Source organism: Symphalangus syndactylus, chromosome 22 (assembly GCF_028878055.3).
Source record: "Symphalangus syndactylus isolate Jambi chromosome 22, NHGRI_mSymSyn1-v2.1_pri, whole genome shotgun sequence".
Taxonomy (NCBI): domain Eukaryota; kingdom Metazoa; phylum Chordata; class Mammalia; order Primates; family Hylobatidae; genus Symphalangus; species Symphalangus syndactylus.
This window is the reverse complement of record NC_072444.2, coordinates 18,703,434-18,723,531: the sequence shown is the minus strand read 5'-3', so window position 1 is coordinate 18,723,531 and position 20,098 is coordinate 18,703,434. Positions and strand designations below refer to the sequence as shown.

The window sequence follows — 20,098 nt, the reverse complement described above, 5'->3', positions numbered from 1 at the left end:
TCCCTCGCGGAACACCGATGGGCCCACAAAACACGAGGAGGCCGCGGTGGCTGACGATGTTAGCAAATTCGGTTCACGGTGTCTGGGGTACAGCCTTGAGGGTCCACTGGCCACCTCTGCACAAGGACCAGTCTCCGCCGCTCCCCTCATCTCCACGCAGATTCTTCCCCACACACCTTCCCTTTCTTTGGGCCGCTGAAGCCTCTTGGACCTCTGAGGTGACTGTCCTGCCCGCTGCTTCTCTCCTTCAAAGAGTGTCATTTCTTGATCCTCTCCATAGTGGCTCAGCGGTAAGCCCAAGGTCCAGCACGTGAATCAGGAACCTGATGATTCTTCGGGTTTGCAGGGATCCGCCCCGTGAATAGATGAAAGTAACAGGTACCAATATCACAACTGCAGTGACTCACCAGAAACACTTCATGCTTGCCACTTTGCCAAGCTGTTTGAGTCCAACAAATGCATGGGTCCTGGGTTAGTCTCCTGAATGTCTCTTGCCGCTACTTTGGTGAGTGTTGTCGTCACTTTACCTCGTGGTGGCCAAGCCCCTAAATGCACTATTAGGTTATGCAGTATAATTTTGCAGCGTAAAAGACTAAAGAGCCATAGTGAAGTGAAAAAGAACCTCCTGTATTGGCCGGGAACTGAACCCGGGTTTCCCGCTTGGGAGGTAAGAATTCTACCACTGAACCACCAATGCCTCTCACTAGCAACTGCCTGGAGGATAACGGAAAAAGAGTATCCAGAAAGACTTAGAAACTTCCAAGTGCCTTTTTCAAGTGTCGACTAAAAGCTAACAAAGACATCCAAACCAAATGTTTTTATAGGAAACTTTTACTAGACAGCGTTATACATATCAAAATAGCTCATTTGGCGGATCAAACTCTTAACTCTGAAAAAGGTCTTTCTACCTCATTACAAACCCGTATAATAAAACATCAGAAATTCATTCATGTTTCTTTTTTCTAATCCTAAATCTTCCATTGTCAGCCTCAAACTGCTGCCTCAAACTGCTACCTGAGAAGGTAACCTAACTGGTAGTTTAGGTAAGTAAAGTTCAAATCCAGGGAGGAAATAAGAAGCAAAGCAGAAGTAGAAGAAAGAGGAAATAAAAGGACAGAATCAAGGCAGAGATAATGAAGAAACAATGGTTGGTCCACTAAGTTAGTCTTTTGTCGCTGGTTTTTTTGGCAAAAGAGTAATGATCGGTCTCGTAATCATTATAATACTATTATTTGTCTGCTTGAAGATGTATAAAGCATTTGAAGGAAATGTGATATGAAAAGATTAAGAGTGCTTGCTGTCGATGTTTCATTGTTTGGGCGAATACCATTTCCTAAGTTAATATGCTTTGATGTGTTAGCTATGCAAGGAGTAGACTAGTTTAAAGAAATATTGATGGTCAAAATATTAACATATTAGTCTTTTGATGAAGTTCAAATAGTAGAGAGATTTCTTTCCTCAATTTTCCCTGAGACATTCAACTGAAGACACAAATCCAGAGTTTTCCCCACGTGTTGGGTTTGGGAGTCACTATGACTCTTTCAAAGACAGGAGCTGTGACATGGAATCATGCTTCTTCTCTAGCTGAGAAGCCAAGCTAGGTCCAGGCTGAGTCATAAACTTGAGCCCAACACGGAAGTCACCCTTCACATTGACCTCGCAGAGCTTTGGCTGTTCTCTGTTCTTTGCTCAACACCCAAGACACCCACCAGCTCTGGCCAACAAACCTTAACATATGATCTATATCAACCAGAGCTACATTTATTCCCAAATCTCCTTCTAAAATACAAACCTGTACTTTCTACTCTCAACTTCTAAATTTACAAAGGCCTCATATGCATCTGAGTCACAGATGCTAAAACTTAACCGGTTTTCTGAGGATTATTTGGGGAAGGGGTATGCATGCAAATGTATATACATAATTCGTGTGATTTCAGAATATTGACTCTACGACTTCCAGATGCAGATTTAGAACCTTTTAAAAAAATATTTTGTTTTTGTTGTCTCGCAAATCAGCCAGATTTGCAACTTATCAGAGTAAAGCGAAGCCTAGCGGGACTCTTAGGAAATGTGCTGTCATCCACTTTCAGTGTCAGCCTGTGAAAATCCAGGCGAAAAAAGAGAATGAAGAGAACCTTAAGGAATTTCTGGAACCAAAGCTAATATTAAGCAGGCCTCTTGCTGGCAGACCAGTGGAAATTGTAGCCTGGTCAACAATCTGTCTAGATTGAGGAGGTCTAAAATGTAGCCACAGGTTCAACTACTTTTCTGTTTGTTTCCCAACCTCGATTAAAATCACTAAATTTAGGGACAAAAAAAAAAAAAAAAACACCATGTTTCCAATCGGTCTCAAACCAGGGACCTTTCACTGGTGAGGCAAACATGATAACCACTGCACTACAGAAACTGCATATGCACCAAAAAAGGCAAAATATAATCACGAAAATCTTAGATCAGCCATTTCGTTTCCAAAGTAAGAAATTCAATGCATTTCGAAATTCGACTGAAAAAAGCCCAATAAGCACCAGCCATCAAGCAGACTATGGCTCCCAATAGGCCCAGGCTTAGCGTTCCGCGCCTACCCCCAACACGAAGACCATGGGGACCCCCACCCAGGCTTCGGGATCCCGCATCCTCCCCTGGGTATCCAGTACCAGAATTAAGCGCCGTGTGCGGGATCCTCCCGGCTGACACTCTTGGGCTCCCAGAAGCTGCAGGAGCCGGCAGGCTTTGAGCGTCCGAGACCCGGGCGCCCTGTGCCTCTCAGGAGTGTGGCCGCCGCCCTTCCAGGGATGGGGAAACCGCCTCGGGGCCTTTACCCAGGCGCCGGCCCACCGGGACTCTTGGCTCTTCGCGTCCTCCCAGGAACCGTAGAATCCTCCTTGCCCTCCCTTCCAGAGAGATGCTGCCCCCGCCCCACAAGTCACATTCCATGAGTGGTGAAGCCCCTAACCCTGGGCCTGGCCTATGGCAGGCGCTCAGTGGGCAAGAGTGCCCTTTCTTTCCCTTTACTACCTAAAGCTCAGCCCTAACTCCTCTGTTCAAAAGCCTCCATTAAGGCTGGGTGCAGTGGCTCACACCTGTAATCCCAGCACTTTGGGAGGCTGAGGCAGGTGAATCACTTGAGGCCAGGAGTTCAAGACCAGCCATGGTCAACATGGCTAAACCCTGCCTCTACTAAAAATACAAAAATTAGCTGGGCGTGGTGGCAGGCACCTATAATCCCAGCTATTTGGGAAGCTGAGGCAGGAGAATTGTTTGAACCTGGGAGGTGGAGGTTGCAGTGAGCTGAGACTGTGCCATTGCACTCCAGCCTGGACGACAGGGTGAGACTCTGTCTCAAAAAAAAAAAAAAAAAAAAAGCCGGGCGTGGTGGCAAGTGCCTGTAATCCCAGCTACTCGGGAGGCTAAGGCATAAGAATTGCTTGAACCCGGGAGGTGGAGGTTGCAATGAGCCGAGATTGCACCACTGCACTCCAGCCTGGGGTACAGAGTAAAACTGTGTCTCCAAAAAAATCAATAGATAAAGGCCTCCAATAAGCCAGGCACGATGGCTCATGCCTGTAATCCCAGCACTTTGGGAGGCTGAAGGGAAAGGATTGCTTGAGTCCAGGAGTTTGAGGCCAGCCTGGGCAACATAGCAAGACCCTATCTCTACAAAAAATAAAAATAAAGGTGTGGTATCCAGGTGTGGTAGTGCATATCTGTGCCCAACTACTCAAAAGGCTAAGGCAGGAGGATCACTTGAGCCCAGGAGGTTGAGACTACAGTGATCCATGATCATGCCACTGCACTCCAGCCTGGGCAATAGAGCAAGACCCTGTCTCAAAAACACCCCAAACAAACCTTCAATAGCTCCCTAGGGCCACTATAGGAAGGCTCTCTATGATTAGGTTGCACCCTGGCTTACCAGCCGCACTTCACACCCAAAGGAGGAACCTTTATTCCAACTGAGCAGATCCCTCACCCGCCACCACTACCCCCACCACCCCTCATACCCTGGCTCCGGCTGCTTCTTGTCTTGTTTGCAACTGACACAAAGATGGAGACAGACCCGGGCTCTGGTCTCGGCTCTGCTACTTACTGGCTGGGTGAACTTACACAAGTCCATTTATCTCTGAACCTCTCTTCTAACTTGTAAAACAGGGGTGAAATGGGAGGCTATGAAGGCTTTGTGATCTCCAGGATGCGCCTGTGGACACAGAGTCCACCTGTGCTATGTAAGTTCTGCCCAGCCTTCAAGATTCCTCAGAGCTACCCCTGACTGCCCCAGAAGTTGATCTCTCTCCCCATAGCCCTGCCAGCAACACAGCACCCAGGATGGGAGGGGAGGAGAGCGGGCGAGGGTCCAGCCCAGGGATGCAAGCAGCAGGGATGAGCTACTACCTTCCTCCTCACTGATGACCTCCTTGTCCTCCTGGGGGCTGGAGGGGCACAAGGCTGAGATCCATCGCTGCTTCTCACTTCTAGGGAAGGGGGAAGCTGAGTTGTCACAATATGCAAAGCGCAGTTGCCCAGGGCAGGGTGCTGAAACCAAGGCTAGGGGAGCCGGACATGATGTCCAGGCCTAGGACCCAGGTCATGTCTGCCCCACCCCAGGCCCACCCCACAACCCTGTTCCCAAGCCCGTGCCCCACCCAGCTCTGAGCATAACAGGCCCAGAACCCCCTGGATGCCAGCCCTACCCCCATCCTTCCTAATGCCACAGTCCTGAAGCCAGAGATAGCAGGGTGTGGAGGTTTACATCCAAGAGATGCCCAGAGGCTGAGGAGGAGGTGGCAGCCCCCTGACATCACCTGTGGGGCAGGCACCCCTGCTCTGGCCTCCAGCCCTTCCCTCTGCCCCTTTGTCCTGCCCAAGTCAGGGAAGAGTTGAGCACTTGGGGAGGAACAAGGCCAAGATGTCCCAGGGGTGCCCGTCATGGGGAGGGGGAGCCTCCTCTCTCCCCATACCCAGGCCCACTCACTCTGTCCAGGCCCTCAGCAGGAACTGGTGCTTCATGTGCTGCCCATGGAGGAGCTGGAGGAGGAACACGTGGCCAGGGATGCCCTGCAGCTTCAGGCTCAGGTCCCGCACCTGCAGCTCAGCCATCTTGGCATAGACGAAAACAGCAAACTTCCCTAGCCTGGAGGACCGAGGGAGGGGAGGTCAGCCTGGCCTGGGCCCTGGCTCCAGGCACCCACCCTTGGGATCAGGTGGGTTCTGACTGGAAGCGGGGAGAAGGGGTTGCCTGCCCCGCCAGCGTTCTCACAGGGTCCTGCTTCTGGATAGAGCGCTGCTAGTCCCCACAAGGAACCAAGAGCTCCTTCCCCACTGGCTTGCTGGTGGAGGCTGGAGGTGATGGAGACCAGTCCCTGAGCCCCAAGCATGCTTTCGACCTTTCTCTCTCTCTTTTTTTTTTGTTTTTTTGTTTGTTTGTTTTTTGGTTTTTTGTTTTGTTTTAAGACAGAGTTTCGCTCTGTCTCCCAGGCTGGAGTGCAGTGGCATGATCTCGGCTCACCGCAACCTCCGCCTCCCAGGTTCAAGTGATTCACGACCTCTCTCTGAACCTCTCTCCCAAGCGTCTGTTCCGAACAGCCAACTGGACAGCTCCCCTGAGGAGTGTCTAACTCTCTCCCAGTACATAAGCCCCATGAAGGCTGAGCCTCATCTCTTTGCCACTGTATCTCAGTGTCTGATACTGCCTAACCCACAATTTGGGCTCAGTAAGTACCCGTAGGCAGGATGGGTGGAGGGTGTTCCATGGATGTCAACTCATTCAACAAAACTCGGCATCAAAAAAAAACTCAGCTTCTCCCACTCCAAGCCAGATCCCCTTTACTGTTCTCCATTCCAGTGAAAGATCCCACCAGTTTGCCCAAGAGGAAACTCAGACGTCATGCCCACCTCTTCCCTTTCCATCCCCCCTACACCCACCTGGTAGCTATGTCCTGTCTTTCCTCCTTATTGTCCCTTGAATCCACTTATCCTGAAGTACCCTGCCACTTCTGGAGCATCTACACTCTCCTGAGCAACTGCAAGACCCTCTGGCCTCTCCCCTTCCAGTTCATCCTCCAAATCGGCCAGGAGCAAAATATCATCCCTCTGCTTAACTCTCCACGCTCCCTGCTGCCTCAGAAAAAGTCCAACCTCTCTACCATGACCTTCAACATCCCAACTTCCCTCCGCTGCCTTTCTCCTTTACAAATCCAGCCACATTAGGCTTCATCATTCCCAAACACACATTCTGCTCTTCTACACCACTATGACTCTGCTGTACTGCACTCAAACTACCTCTCTCCCTGGAAAACTCCTACTCATCCTTCAAAACCCAGCTCAAATGTCCTGTCCTCTATGAAGCTTTACTGATTCTCACTCCACACCAGGAACTACCGCAGTACACTCTTCCATCAAAACCGTAATGATATGGTTATCAGGATGTATTTTCACTGGTCTGAGATCTCCTGTGAGCAGAAAACAAGTCTCATTCATATTTATGTCCCTAGCACTGGCCTGCTACAGAACAGAGATCCAGTGACTGTTTACTAAATGAACAAACAAATCAGGAATGAACTCTTCTCATAGCATAACATGTCCATCCTTTTTTTTTTAAGAGATGGGGGCTCACTATGTTGCCCAGGCTAGTCTTGAACTCCTTGAACTCCTGGGCTCCTGAACTCCTGGACTCAAGTGATCCTCCTACCTTGGCCTCCCAAAGTGCTGGGATTACAGGTGTGAGCCACTGTGCCCAGCCCACATGTCCATCCTTTATCCCATTCACCTTATCCAGGCAGTCTTCTACCTCACTCCTCATAATAATCACAGCTAATACTGAGCAAGAGTTCACTGTGAGCCAGGCACGGTGCTGCCATCAGACAGAGCTGGCATCCTCCCGGCTCCCCCACCTACTAGCTCCACGATCTGACAGTAACAGAGAAGCCTATTTCCCAGGGAGGTATTTGGAGGATTAATGGGAATAATACACGTAGCATGCCTTGCAGAGTAGGTACTGAGTAAACGTTGGCTTCTGGCACAGCTGTGACTCAGGGCAGAGTTGGGACTCCAGGGCTATGCTCTTAGTATCTGCTCTTACTGGCTGAAGCTCACAGCGTCTCCAAGTCCTCGGCATACAGTCTAGCCCTTGATTCTCCCTTCTGGAACATGGACTTGTCTCACATCTCTGCCTTTGCTTCAGGAGCCTCCAAATCTCAGGGTGCCCTGGCAGCCTACCCTGGCACAGGCAGGGGCTCCCAGGCCCAGGGATGGTCTGGTCATAAGCCTAGTGGTGGGGAGGAAAAGAGCCTGGCTCCAGTTTACCCGCCCACCCCCGACTGCCCCAACTCACTCCTTCCGCCGAGACAGTAGCAAGCAGTCATTGAAGAGGTGGAGGTAGACTGCCTTGCTGGACAGCTTCAGCTTGGCAGGGGGTGCTGCAGGCAGTGGTGCCAGCTCTACCAACTCCCCATGCCGAACCAGCCAGCGGGCCTGAGAGATCAGCGGGAAAATCTAGAGGGATGGAGAAGGATGGGTCAGGCCCAGGGGCACCAGGCAGAGAGCACAGGATGGTAGATGGGAGGGTGTGGGCAGCGATGAACTGGCCTGAAGCCCCCAGGGCAAGGAAGAAACAAGAGCTGCCCCTTGGGGTCCCCATCCCGCTGGCTGCAGACACACACCTTGCCCTCAAAGTGGATCTTCTTGCTCAGGTGGATGAGTTCCTCTGTCCTCTTCATGGACTGTACGCTAGCATTGCACTCCTGCACCAGCTGGGGGAGCCGTGGGGAGGTCACCTGCAGCCCCTCAACTCTGGCTCCCAGAGCCCAGCCTCAGACTCTTGTCTGGGGACCGGAGACTCTGACAGCTGGGGGCTGTTTTAGATACATGCTGGGGGTCCAGGGAGGCCTCAGGAGCCAAGTAGACCCTGCCCTGCCCAGCTCACCTCCTTGAGCGCATTGAAGGCCTTGGTGGCCATGTCTTCGTCATCAGAGCCCTGTGCTGTCCGCTTCAGGATGTTCTGGAAGGTGGGATCAGCACAATGAGGCAGGCCTCATGCTCCCCTGAGACCTGGCCCGCCCACAGGTGTATCTCCCTCGCCCAGCCCTCACTGTGGCCTGTCCCCTCGAGGTACCTCCACCAACATTTTGAGATGGGTGATCCTCTGGAAGGGCAGGATGAGGAAGGAGGTAAGGGGCAGACGCTGGCACACGGGAGACTCCTCCAGGCGAGCCAGGATGCCAGGGAACCTGGGGTTCTCCAGGCTGGAAAATGGGGAGGGCTCTGGAATCACAGGTAGGCCTGAATTCCTGGGATCCACAACCCTGGCCATCCACGGGGTCCTCAGGGAGCTTCTCAGCACATCCTTACTGCCCCTTGGGGTTGCATCTCACCTTATCCTGGTCACACAGACCCTTTCAGGGACCCCTCCCCTCCCAGAGTCACCTTGCATCACCCAGCCCTCAGTGCCTACACCTGCCTGACACTCCCTCCACGCCCCCGCCCCTTTCAGAGCCCCCAGCCCTACAGCAGGCGCTGGTAGGTGCGCTCCTGGTAGGCCTGGTTGGTGACATAGGGCAGGTAGACTCGGCGGAAGGCCGGGCAGTGGTCCAACACCACGTCGCACACGCTGAAGCGCAGCACATCTGCCTCCAGCCGCTGCTCCAGGTCCTGCAGGAACCTGAGGAGTCAGAGCCAGGATGGAGACCCCAGATCTGGGAACTGGCCAACCACAGGCTCGGTCCCCACCCCAGGCCAGGCCAGACCACTTCTTCACCTCTCGCTGGTGCTCTTGACCTCGGGCAGTTTGGAAAACAGCCACTGCTTGTCCTGCGCCCCCAGACACTCGCTCAGCTCGGCAGAGCCTAAGAAGTGGCCCACAGCCACCGACAGGCTGTGGATGTAGGAGGCCTCGGAGTGATCAGCTCAAACTTGGCCTGAGGGAGAGCGCACACGGGGTCGAAATGGCCGGGCCAGTTCACCTCGGAGGCCCTGGCCTCGCATCCCCGGACCCCAGGACGCCACACGTCGCGTCCTCGCCCCTTCTCTAGCCCCACTCCTAATCTGGCGCCAGGAGGGCCCGGCGACCCACCTCCCGCCGCGGGCAACTGTGCAAGCCTTGCTTGTCCTCGATCCCGCCCCTCCCCTAAGCCCCGCCCCGACGCGGTCTTCCCAGAGCCCCGCCCATCCCAGGTCCCGTCCCTGATCCTGGCCCCGCCTTGTTCCGCGCCCACTAGGCGTTTCCCCTCCCAATGGCTCTGCCCCTCATCCGGCCCTGTCCTATCCTAGGCTTCGTCCCGCTGGGTTCGCCCCCTACCCGCACCCAAGCCTGGCTCCCCTCGCCTCCCGCTCAGCGGCTAGCTGTCCTCGCTTCCAGACGGCCTCCTGTAGTCAGGTCCTAGAGCCAACCTTCCGCGCGGACAGTCGCGCCAGCAACCCCCTTTGTGTGTCCCCCTCCCTCTATGGCCCGGTTCCCGCTAAGTCCCCGGACCGCGTACTCCTCGGCCCGCCCCCGCCCCGCCGGGTCCCCGCGCGCGCACACCTCCTGCAGCTTGCAGTCCTGCAGCTTGCAGTCCCGCAGCCTCAGCGTGGCCAGGGCGCCGCTGCCGCGTACGTCGGGGATATCCTGCCACAGCGAGAAGGTGGAGCCTCGCGCCGAGCGCTGCGCGCGGAAGGAGCTGCTAGGAGAGAGGTTGGCGCGCGGCCGTCCCGGCCCCTCCTCTGCGCCCTCGGCCTCGTCCCCCGGGCCCTCCTCCTCGCGCTGCTGCCGCCGCAGTTCGCGGGCGCTGGCCACGTCGCTGTATTTCTGATAGAGGACGGCTGGGGGAAAGACGGGCGGGCGAGACCGTGGGGCGCCCGCCAGCCCCTGCCCGGCTTTTCCCTGATTCCCTCAAGAGCCCGCGTCACTTAACCTTTGCCGCGGTTCGGATATCTGGACACAGTTCCGCTTCCTCCGTTACCTCCTCCCAAGGACCCCCCTCCTACGTACAGTTAAGGAGGAATCGAGACTGGCGCCGCTCGTTGGTGCTCCTGGACCCCAAAGGCGGCTCTTCCTGTGTGTCTAGCCTAGGAAAGAGAGAGCGTCAAGGCTCTTATTCGCCTGCACCCTGTCTCGGACCAAGCCCAAACGGGAGGTGGTACCTGGGCTCGGACCAATCGCCATGTCCCTCTCGTGAGTCACCAGGGGCTGGCCGCGACACCCGGTCCCCGCTCGTCTCTACACTTCGAGCCTCCATTCCAGATGCTTTCCCTGGAAAGGGCGAGAACTGAGGGTGAGGGGCCCAAAGAGTGGGCCTGGGGCCTGGGCCCCGGCCCGGGCACCCTGACGGCCTCAGGCGGCCGGTGAGTGGGCATCCCCCACCCCCACCCCCACCCGGCATCTGGCTGCCCTCAGGGCCCATGGGAGGAGCTGGTACCTTCCCGGGCTACTCCGGTGCCTGACCCAGAGATGGGTGCCTGGGCTGCTGAATTCCGCCCCAGGCGCAGAGAAGAGTGCAGCCGGGTCATCAGCTCTGAGGCCGAGAAGCGCCTCCGCTCAGGACCCTCGAGGCTCACTCGGGTGGACCCAGACAGCTCCACCCTGGGCTCCTCTGTGCTCAGGGCCTGCTCTTGCACTACCTGGCCAGGCTCTAGGAAGACAGCATGGGCCTCGGGGCAGCCGGGGACCTCTTCACGCTGGTACACCCGCATCTTGCGCCCTAGGGTTGGGGGACAAGGAGTGAGAGCACAGGCTGGGGTCTCCCCCAACCTCCTCCCTGCTGCTTCCCCTGGCCCTGAGCACCTGGGGAGGTTCAGGCGCCATGCCCGAGGGAAGGGCCTGTGTTTCTGCTAGCATCTAGTCCCCAGAGCCCTGGGGTCCACGAGAGGGGTAAGGAGTGCACAGGGCCTGGCTGCAGTAGGCAGAGGGATCAGGCTGCCCAGAATGGTGACTCACTCACTGCATTACCTTGGACAAGTCACTTCCCTTCCCTGAGCCCCGCTAGTTTCCTTATCACTAATCTACCACTTGTCCTGACTTTTGGGGGAAACTTGGGACATAAAGGTTAAGGAGCTAGCTGCCCAGCCCCTCCCCTATCCCCCCTGCTGTGGCACCCACACCCGCCTCCCCTAGGGTGACTCACAGGCCGACTTCTTCTCCGAGCCGTGGCTGGCCCGGCGCTGTGGCTGTGTGTGTGGGGGACTCCAGGGTCCCTCCAGAGCTGGGGGCTGGGCACCAGGACAGTGTGGCCAGCTGCCAGCCCTGCTGGGCTGCATCCCCCTGCCGGTGATCTCTGTATCTGAGCCTCCTGGGGATGATGGCCATAGCAACCCTTGGAGAGGGGCAGGGGTCCCCAGGGACCAGCGGCTGCCAGGAGCCCGAAGCTCCTCCGGGGCAACAGGGAAAAAAGGTCCAGACACGCTGGGCTCGGGGGCTTCAGGGCGGGCAGCTCTGCAAAGGACAGACTCTCCTGCTGGCACACTGCTACAGGGCAGCAGGCAATGCCAAGTGGCCCAGTCAGGTGGGGCTGGAGGGTAGCAGGTGGCCCACAGTCCATTCCTCTTTTGCTCTGCCACCCACCTGGCCCTGCAGAAGAGATCAGACCTAGACAGAGGACAGTGGGGCTGGCCAGTAAGCCACCACCCCTGGAGGCCTGGACAAACCCCTGTGTACACTTGTGTGCACACATCTCCACAAACACACTCACATGTCTGATTATATAGAAATAGCTGATACTTGCTTGGCATTGCCTGAATGATACTTTACACATATTATCTCATTTAATCCTCACAACAACCCTGTTGAGTTGATGCTCTTATTATCCGCATTTTGTAGGTGAGGAAAGTGAGGCACAGAGAGGTTATTTGGTAAATGGTGGAGCCAGGATTCTAACCTGGCCATTCTAGCTTTGAAGTCGATGATTTTAACCACCTTGTACTTCTCTAAAACACACTGACATGTCACCAGACGTGCAAATACATACATTGTCACACAAATCCACGTCCCAACATATACATCCACACTACATTTTCTCCCAAGTATAGAATGACATGTACACTTTCACAGATACAGACATTTCAAACTCAGGCTCACACAGTCACAGACACACACATTTTTACACAACCACATACATTCACAGACAACTCCTCACAAACACGCTGACCTGTCCGATATTTACATAGGCACCCAAGATTTCTCACCCTCCTGTTCCCTTCGCATGCACACCCCAGGATGCAGACACACACCAGCCCACGGGGCCTTGCTTTGATGTTTCTCCCCCCATCCCCCGACCCTTGCCCAGAATTGCGGCCTTCAGCGCTGAGTGGTGCCCACACCCATGCCAAGTTGATTGGGAGGGTCATGGACTGGCAGGCGGGCCACCACCCAGATCAGGCAGGGGCCCTCCCGAAGTTCAGGGAGGTGCCCCAGCACCCCCGGCTTGGAGCAAAAGAGGGGCTGTTGCCCACTCCAGCTTCCAGCCCCTGGGTGGGCCAGGCTGGATGGGTCCTTTCTGGGCAGGAAGTTATCCCCACGGAGCCAGCCCTCCGATCAGGGCAGGCTTGATGATCTGAGAGGCCCAAGCCCCTGCAGCTCTTGCCCTGTGGCCCTCTGCCAGCCTCCCTCTGGCAGCCCCTCACCTCTCTGGGCCCAGGCCCGCTGCTGATGCTGTTTGGCTGTTCCGGCAGGGGAAGCCCTCTCTCTGCCCAGCTGGCTGGGGGAGATCCCACCCAGACAAAGAGTTTGATTCATCAAACCCTGTGGTGAGGCAAGCACGGAGGGAGGGAGGGAGCAGGCAGCGGGCTGGGCGGGGGCCTACCCTAGCCTGGCCTCGATGTGGGCAGGCCGGGCAGCCAGGACCCCCCAGAGGCTCCGTCAGGCCAAAGGGGCAGTGCCCAGCCTAGCAGGACCAGGAGAGCCAGGAAATGAAGACAGAGAGACCTAGAGAAACAAAGACCACTTAGCCAGTAACTCAGAAACCAAGACCCCAAGACATTCGAAAACAGAAAAACCACAGATGCTGAGACATTCAGGGACCCAGAGATGGAGACAGAGACACTGACAATTTCAGGCCGTCCAGATCCTCAGAGACGTAGATGAAGCCCAGAAAATCCAGGGAGACAGATGGACAAACATTTCATGCCCGTGGGCTGCCAGTCTAGTGGGAGAGCCAAAAATGAAAACAGTTACAATCCAGGTTAGCAAGAGCCAAGCCAGAGGAACCATCAGAGGAGGGTGCTGGGCTCAACTCAACCTGGGTATTCCAGGAAGACTTCCTGGAGGAGGTAATAGGTAACTGCTCCATGGCTGAAATACCTAGTGCACTTAGAGGGAAAGCCTTGGCCTGAACAGTGACAGTGTCAGTCACTATTGGAGACAGGGAGGCAGAAGAGGACCCAGTGAGAGATGGCTGGGTCTATGGCAGGCCCCAGTCTCTCTGCACAGCTTCTCAACTGCTTCCCCCTGCTCCCTTCACCCCGCTGCCTGGGAGGGTGGGAAGAAGGGGACTGGCTGCTCCAAAGGGGCCCTCTCTACGGTGGCCACTCTGGCTTGTACCATCAGCCTCTGTCCCTGTAGCCTGAGGAGTGCCCATCTGAGCAAGTCTCCCTAAGCCTCAGTCTCCTCATCTGGCAGATAGGATAGTATTTTTATTATCATCAGTCTTTCTCTAGACAGAAGGCAGCTCAGGCCTTCACACCGATGGGGAAGATGAAGGAGCGAGGCTGAGACACACATTATATTGCAGGAGTGTGTGGAAGGAGGCCCCTGCCCACAGACAGGTCTCTTTCTCTGCAGGAGTCAGGAGTCCTCGACACAGAAGTCCCGCTTGCTTCTGGGGGCACACATGTGCAGGCATGTACACATGCCCCCTGCCCCCTTGTGTGCTGGGAGATTCTAGCACTTGGGTTCTGGAAGCCCCTGGAGGGCAGGGAGGGACCCTCTCTCCCATGGTTCAGAGGGATAAGTAGGCAAAACATGGAGGCTTTGCAGCAGGAGCATCCCCAGTTAAGGCCGCAGAGGAGAAGGCTAGGTGAATGTGGGGAGAGGGGACATAGAAGGCTTCCTGGGGAGATGAAGCTGGAGGCAGGTCCCTAGCGGGAAAGTCAGGAGTGTGTCAGCCTCCACCTATGCTCAAGCCAAGGGGTAATAAGAATGACCCATCTAGCTGGGATGCCAGCCCTGTGGCCCTCCAGGGGTTTGGCCCACCCAACCTCAATGCTGGGGAGCTAAGAGGGACAAGCTGTGTTCATATTGTGTGTAGCTCATCTCTGTTAGAAAAAACAAAGACCTCAGAAAGAGAACTGGCCCCAGACAGCAGGGACATTACCTTCCCAAGGCACGATCACAGGATAGATACTCTAGTGTCTACTAGGCAAAGGCCACTCTGGAGCCCAAAGAGAATAACCCCCGCCCAAGCTTCGAGGCCCAGTGTTGACATTGACCAGCTGTGTAGCCTTAGGCAATTCATAGCCCATCCCTTGGCCTCAGTATTCCCATCTGTAAAGTGGCTCCTAAGGGACCGCACCACCACCCAATGCCCTCTGTAAGAAACATGTCTCATCATAAATGTCTCTGGGCCAAGAAGGATGGGCAGGGGTCGAGGAAAGTACCCTTGGTGAGCGCTGCTAATTACAGAAGACGATGGGCCCACTTAACAAGGCTGCCAGAGATTCCCTGGACACCACCATGATCAGAAAAAGTGTTTCTGGCCTCCTGTACCTAGCTTTTCCCTGCCCCCTCCCAGGTGCCCCTTGCCTTGCTGCCTAGGAGAGCGGGTACCCTGCCAGGGCCTCTCTGCCCTTTAAGGAATAAAGCCAGGTGGGAAGTCATGGCTGGAAAGGGGATCCAGGCCAAGTGGTTCAGAGCCCCAGAAGGCCATAGTGGGTCAGGGCCAGGATCAGAGACCAGGCGGGCAGCACAAAGGGCTCACTCAGCGGGGAAAACTGGCGGGAAGAGAATGGGACTGCTGGCACCCAGGTGGGGCCTTACCTCAGCCAGGGAGCTCCGTCCAGCTGCCAGCACGGTCCAGGGCTCCGGGACACCCTGGGGGCTCTGAGGTTGCAGCCGAGTCCTCAGGGGGCGATGTCAGCATGTCAGCGTGGCCCCAGAACCCAGCAAGGCAAGCTCCTGGGTATTGTGTGGGGCAGGGAGGGGGAGGTGAAGGAGGAGGGAACCCTGCAGAGAGAGGCAGGCGGCTGTCTCAACGTGCCTGCTCCCCGCCCCCCTTCCCCAGAACCGGTTTGGCTAGTCTGGGGTACAAGAGGGGGGCTGGAACAATGGGAGTCCTATGCCCAAGTGAGGCTCTAAAGGACCCTACACCCAGGTCCTAAAGATGGGGGAGGCAGTGCTTCTGCTCCTAGGAGACAGGCCACCACTCTTCTGGAGCTTCCCAAACACGAGCACGCTCAGGGGACTTCTTGGAGCTAGGGAGCATCCTGGGAGCTTCACAGAGAGCCTCCCAAGCCCTGCACTCCTTAGGGACCCTGACAACCCTGATGACCCTCTCTGATCCTATGACTACGTCTATCAAATGAGAACACTCAGCCCTATGACTGGGAGACAGAAATCAATCCTGAAAGTTGATGATGTGACGTCCGGCATCATCCTGGATGGCCTCTCCTCGTCTAGTACAGCCGCTGCTTGCAAATGGCCCATCCTTTCCCACTGCCTGGAATGACCTGCCCCACCATCTCCAGTGGCCGCCTCCACCATGAAGCCTTCCCAGACTATCCCAATTGAGCCCTCAATAAACCAAGTCAAATAGCCAAGTCAAACCGCCTCCAATAAGAAGGGCATGCTCTATGCCCAGCATGCAATCTTCCCAACCCTGTGGAAGGGGAAGCTGCATTTTCCCCTAATTCTACCTGCCATCTGTTTGAGCTCCCAGCAATTACCAAGCACCTAATATTAATATGCAGATGTATACACATACTAATACTCATGAGGCTAACTTATTGTTCACCTACTAGGTGCCAGGCACTGTCCTGAGCACTTCACATGTATTTACTCATTTAACCTCCACCATGACCCTGTCAGGTAGATACTGCTACCACTTATCAGGTGAGTACAGTTGTCCCCTGATACTCAGAATCTGTGGGGAATTGGTTCTAGAACCCTCCCATACCAAAATCCATGGCTGCTCAAGTCCCTTATATAAAATGTCATAGTGTTTGCTATAACCTTTGTACATCCTCCAGTAAATTTTATTTTATTTAATTAATTTATTTATTTATTTGTTTGTTTTTAAGATGGAGTCTTGCTCTGTCACCCAGGCTGGAGCAAGTGGTGGGATCTCAGCTCACCGCAACCTTTGCCTCCCAGGTTCAAGCAATTCTTCTGCCTCAACCTCCCCAGTAACTGGGTACAGGCGCATGGCACCACACCCTACTAATTTTTTTATTTCTAGTCAAGACAGGGTTTCACCATGTTGGCCAGGCTGGTTTTGAAGTCCTGACCTTAAGTGATCCACCTGCCTCAACCTCCCGAAGTGCTGGGATTACAGACGTGAGCCACCACACCCAGTCTATTTTATGTATTTATTGTCAAAAAATAAGTAAAATAAAATGTACTCAAGTGAGAGAGTCTCACTCTGTCATCCAGGCTGGATTACAGTGGTGCAATTACAGGGCTCGCTTGCAGTCTCGTTGACCTCCTGGGCTCAGGTGATTCTCCCACCTAAGCCTCCTGAGTAACTGGGACCACTGGTGTGCACCCCCACACCTGACTAATTTTTGTATTTTTTGTAGAGACGGGATCTTACCAGGTTGCCCAGCCTAGTCTCAAACTCCTGGGCTCAGGCGATCCACCAGCCTTGGCCTCCCAAAGTACTGGGATTATAGACATGAGCCACGACATCCGGCACTCCAGTACAGTTTAAATCAATTCTAGACTACTTATAACACCTTAATACAGTGTAAATGCTATGTAAATAGTTGTTACCCTGTAATGTTTTTTATTCGCATTATTTTTTTATTGTCATTATTTTTGTTATTTTTTGTTTTTATTTTCATTTTCCATGCATTGTTGGTTGAACCCAAGGATGTAGAACCTGAGGATATGGGGGGCCAACTGTTTAAGAGGCTTGTACAAGTTAAGTCAGGAGCATTATCCCTTTGAAATCTCTCATCAGTTCTATGAAGTCCCTATTTTATAGATGACATTGAGGTTTAAGAGATTAAATAACTTGCCCAGGGTGACACAGCTAATAAGGGGCAGGACTAGTATTGAAACCCAGGTCTGGCCGGGCACAGTGGCTCACGCCTGTAATCCCAGCACTTTGGGAGGCCAAAGTGGGTGGATCCCCTGAGGTCAGCAGTTCTAGACCAGCCTGGCTAATGTGGTGAAACCTGTCTCTACTAAAAATACAAAAATAGTCCGGGCGCAGTGGCTCACGCCTGTAATCCCAGCACTTTGGGAGGCCGAGGCCAGCAGATCACAAGGTCAGGAGTTTGAGACCAGCCTGGCCAACATGGTGAAACTCTGTCTCTACAAAAAATACAAAAATTAGCCGAGCATGGTGGTGCACACCTGTAATCCCAGCTACTCGGAAGGCTGAGGCAAGAGAATTGCTTGAACCAGGGAGGTGGGGAGGCAGAGGTTGCAGTGAGTTGAGGTCACGCCACTGAACTCCCGCCTGGGTGACAGAGCGAGACTCTGTCTCAAAAAAAAAAAAGAAAAGAAACCCAGGTCTGTCTGACCCCACCACCAACCTGAATCCTTCACCACTGCCTGGTACTGCCTCACCAGGCTTTTAGGAGGGTCTCATGGTGAAAAGTGTGTGAAAGTCTAATTGGGGGTGTCTCGGCTGACCTAACTAAACTCTTATTGGTCTTATTATTCATACACTACAGGCTTGGAATACACAGCAGAGGTATCATGGCTGGCCCGTGCCCTAGTCCCCCACAGTATTTATTTATTTATTTATTTATTTATTTATTTATTTATTTGTGAGACGGAGTTTTGCTGTTGTTGCCCAGGCTAGAGTGCAATGGCGCAATCTCTGCTCACCGTAACCTCCGCCTCCCGGGTTCGAGCAATTCTCCTGCCTCAGCCTCCTGAGTAGCTGGGATTATAGGCATGTGCTACCACGCCTGGCTAGTTTTGTATTTTTAGTAGAGACGGGGTTTCTCCATGTTGGTTTGGCTGGTCTTGAACTCCTGACCTCAGGTGATCCGCCTTCGTCGGCCTCCCAAAGTGCTGGGATTACAGGTGTGAGCCACCGCGCCCAGCCCCAAAGTATTTTCCTTAGCTACCAACTGACGGCCATTAAGTTCAGAGTGATTAGGGTCCCTCTGCTCCCCCATGTTCACTTTGGCTCTCTAGAGCATTGCCATATAGTGAGGAGACACTGCACCGTGTGGGTGGGGATCAGGTGGCCATGGAGAAGTGGCAGGCTGGGACGCAGAGACAGGTTTATTGTCAGCATTGCACAGAGGCCAGGAGGCAAGGAACACGGAAGGGTAGCAATGCAGGTCTGGAGGTCTCCAGGGAACTCCAATCCTCTCATCCAACTCCCGGGCCGGCCTTGGGACACTCCCCAGATGCATAACTGGAAGCCAGAGGACCCCAATAGGAGGAGCATTCTGGGGAACCTAGGGTCCTGGAAGGGCAGCCCTGCCTCACTCGCCCCTGCGTCCTGGACGCCCCTGCGTCCCCTGTGCGGACATAGAGCACAGCTTGGTCAGGCTGAGCAGGCTGGCGCTCCAGAGCAGAGCCCCCTACCCCAGCTTGCAGATAAAGTAGAAAATGGGGCTTGGCGGGGGCGGAGCTTCATAATGGGCGGGAACAGGCGGAAACTACAGGGAGTCCAGTCTATCCCTCCAATGGGCGAGGCCAAATAAGGGGGCGGGGCTAGAGAGTGCTGAACTTGAGAGGGCTGAGCTAAAGCTTGAGGGCAGGCCAAGGGGCTGGTCATTATGGTCATTATGGTGCGGGTGGGGCCGGGGTCCGCCTGCCTTGCTGACTGAAAGCAGCGTCTCCCGGTTGTCTGCCACCGCCTGCTTGGCCAGGTAGCGCTCGCGCGGTTATCTTGGTAGCTAGGGCTGGCACATCGGGCACAAGCCGGGCGTTGGGGCACAGGAAGAAGAACACTACATGCTGGGGAGAAGGGGACCAAAAAGAGAGAATGATTGCCTTGGCGATCTTAACTCATGGAGCGCTTACCCTGCGCCAAACCCTAATCTGAAGGTTTTCCGGATATTAATTCATCTAATCCTCACAACAACTCTATGAGCTGGGGGTAATTTCTACTCCACAAGTGAAGAAACAGAAGCAGAAAGGGGTTGCCATTTGCCCAAACACACAGAGGTATGATTCGAACCCCTTAACACTAGGAACCCTGTCAGGGCAGGGCTTGTAAAAGAGCAAAGCTGGTGGGAGAGTGCTTCCTCTCGTTTCTCCTTTCTCTTGCCAAGAGATAATGTTATTACTATTTGTGATATTAATTCATTGAGCACCTACAACATGCCAGACACAGTGCAAATGCTTGACACCGAACCTTCATAACGACCCTATGAAGTAGATCCTATTATATAATATATCCCAATTTCCAGCCGGTCGGCGGCAGAGCCTGAACTTGGAACCAAGTCTGTCCAAGACAGATGGCTGAGCCTACCTCGAAGGCGATAATGAAGCCCAGATGCACGGCCAGCAGCTTCCAGAGGAAGAGGGCGAGGTTCACTCCTGCGTCGCGAGAGGCCTTGTATCTGGGTTGCGGGGTCTGGAGAGGCTCTCGGATCTCGACTCCGAACCCTGCATATCCTCCCCTCCTTCTCCCTAGAATCTGGCCCTGCCTGTTCAGCCAGTACCCTAGCCAGCTCCGCGCATCTGTCCGGGGCAGAATCAGCTCACTGCACCCCAGCCAGGCCCCACCCCACCCGTCCAGTTTCGGCTCCCGGCTTCCAAGCCAGGCCCCGCCCCTCCCTCCTCAGCACCTGCCCCTCCCACCAAGGCTCAGCACCCGCCCACTCCCAGGCCGGCCTCCCTCACCAAGGCTCAGCGCGGTGCTTCCCAGACAGCCCTGCCCCTCCCGCCTCAGCGTCCCGCCCACCAAGGCTCAGCGCCACGCCCCTCCCGCCGCGCCCCTCCTCCCCAGCCTGAAGGGTCTAACACCTGCAGAGTGTGTTTGCTCTGGGCCAGGTAGGCAGGGGGCGC

General features: G+C 54.6%; 1 protein-coding gene across 1 annotated transcript; it reads right to left on the bottom strand.

The window, feature by feature from the left end:
* Positions 1–4,209: 4,209 nt before the first annotated feature.
* On the bottom strand, positions 4,210–19,812 carry LOC129472543 (rho guanine nucleotide exchange factor 19-like). Its single transcript, XM_055262287.2, is given in 17 exon segments — positions 4,210–4,466; positions 4,967–5,125; positions 7,325–7,485; positions 7,653–7,742; positions 7,916–7,990; positions 8,105–8,234; positions 8,498–8,650; positions 8,747–8,880; positions 8,952–8,961; positions 9,510–9,789; positions 9,959–10,035; positions 10,111–10,219; positions 10,386–10,667; positions 11,091–11,352; positions 11,355–11,533; positions 18,910–19,042; positions 19,560–19,812. Coding segments are annotated over 15 exon segments (2,322 nt in total). The 5' UTR covers positions 11,505–11,533; positions 18,910–19,042; positions 19,560–19,812; the 3' UTR covers positions 4,210–4,216.
* Positions 19,813–20,098: the final 286 nt, after the last annotated feature.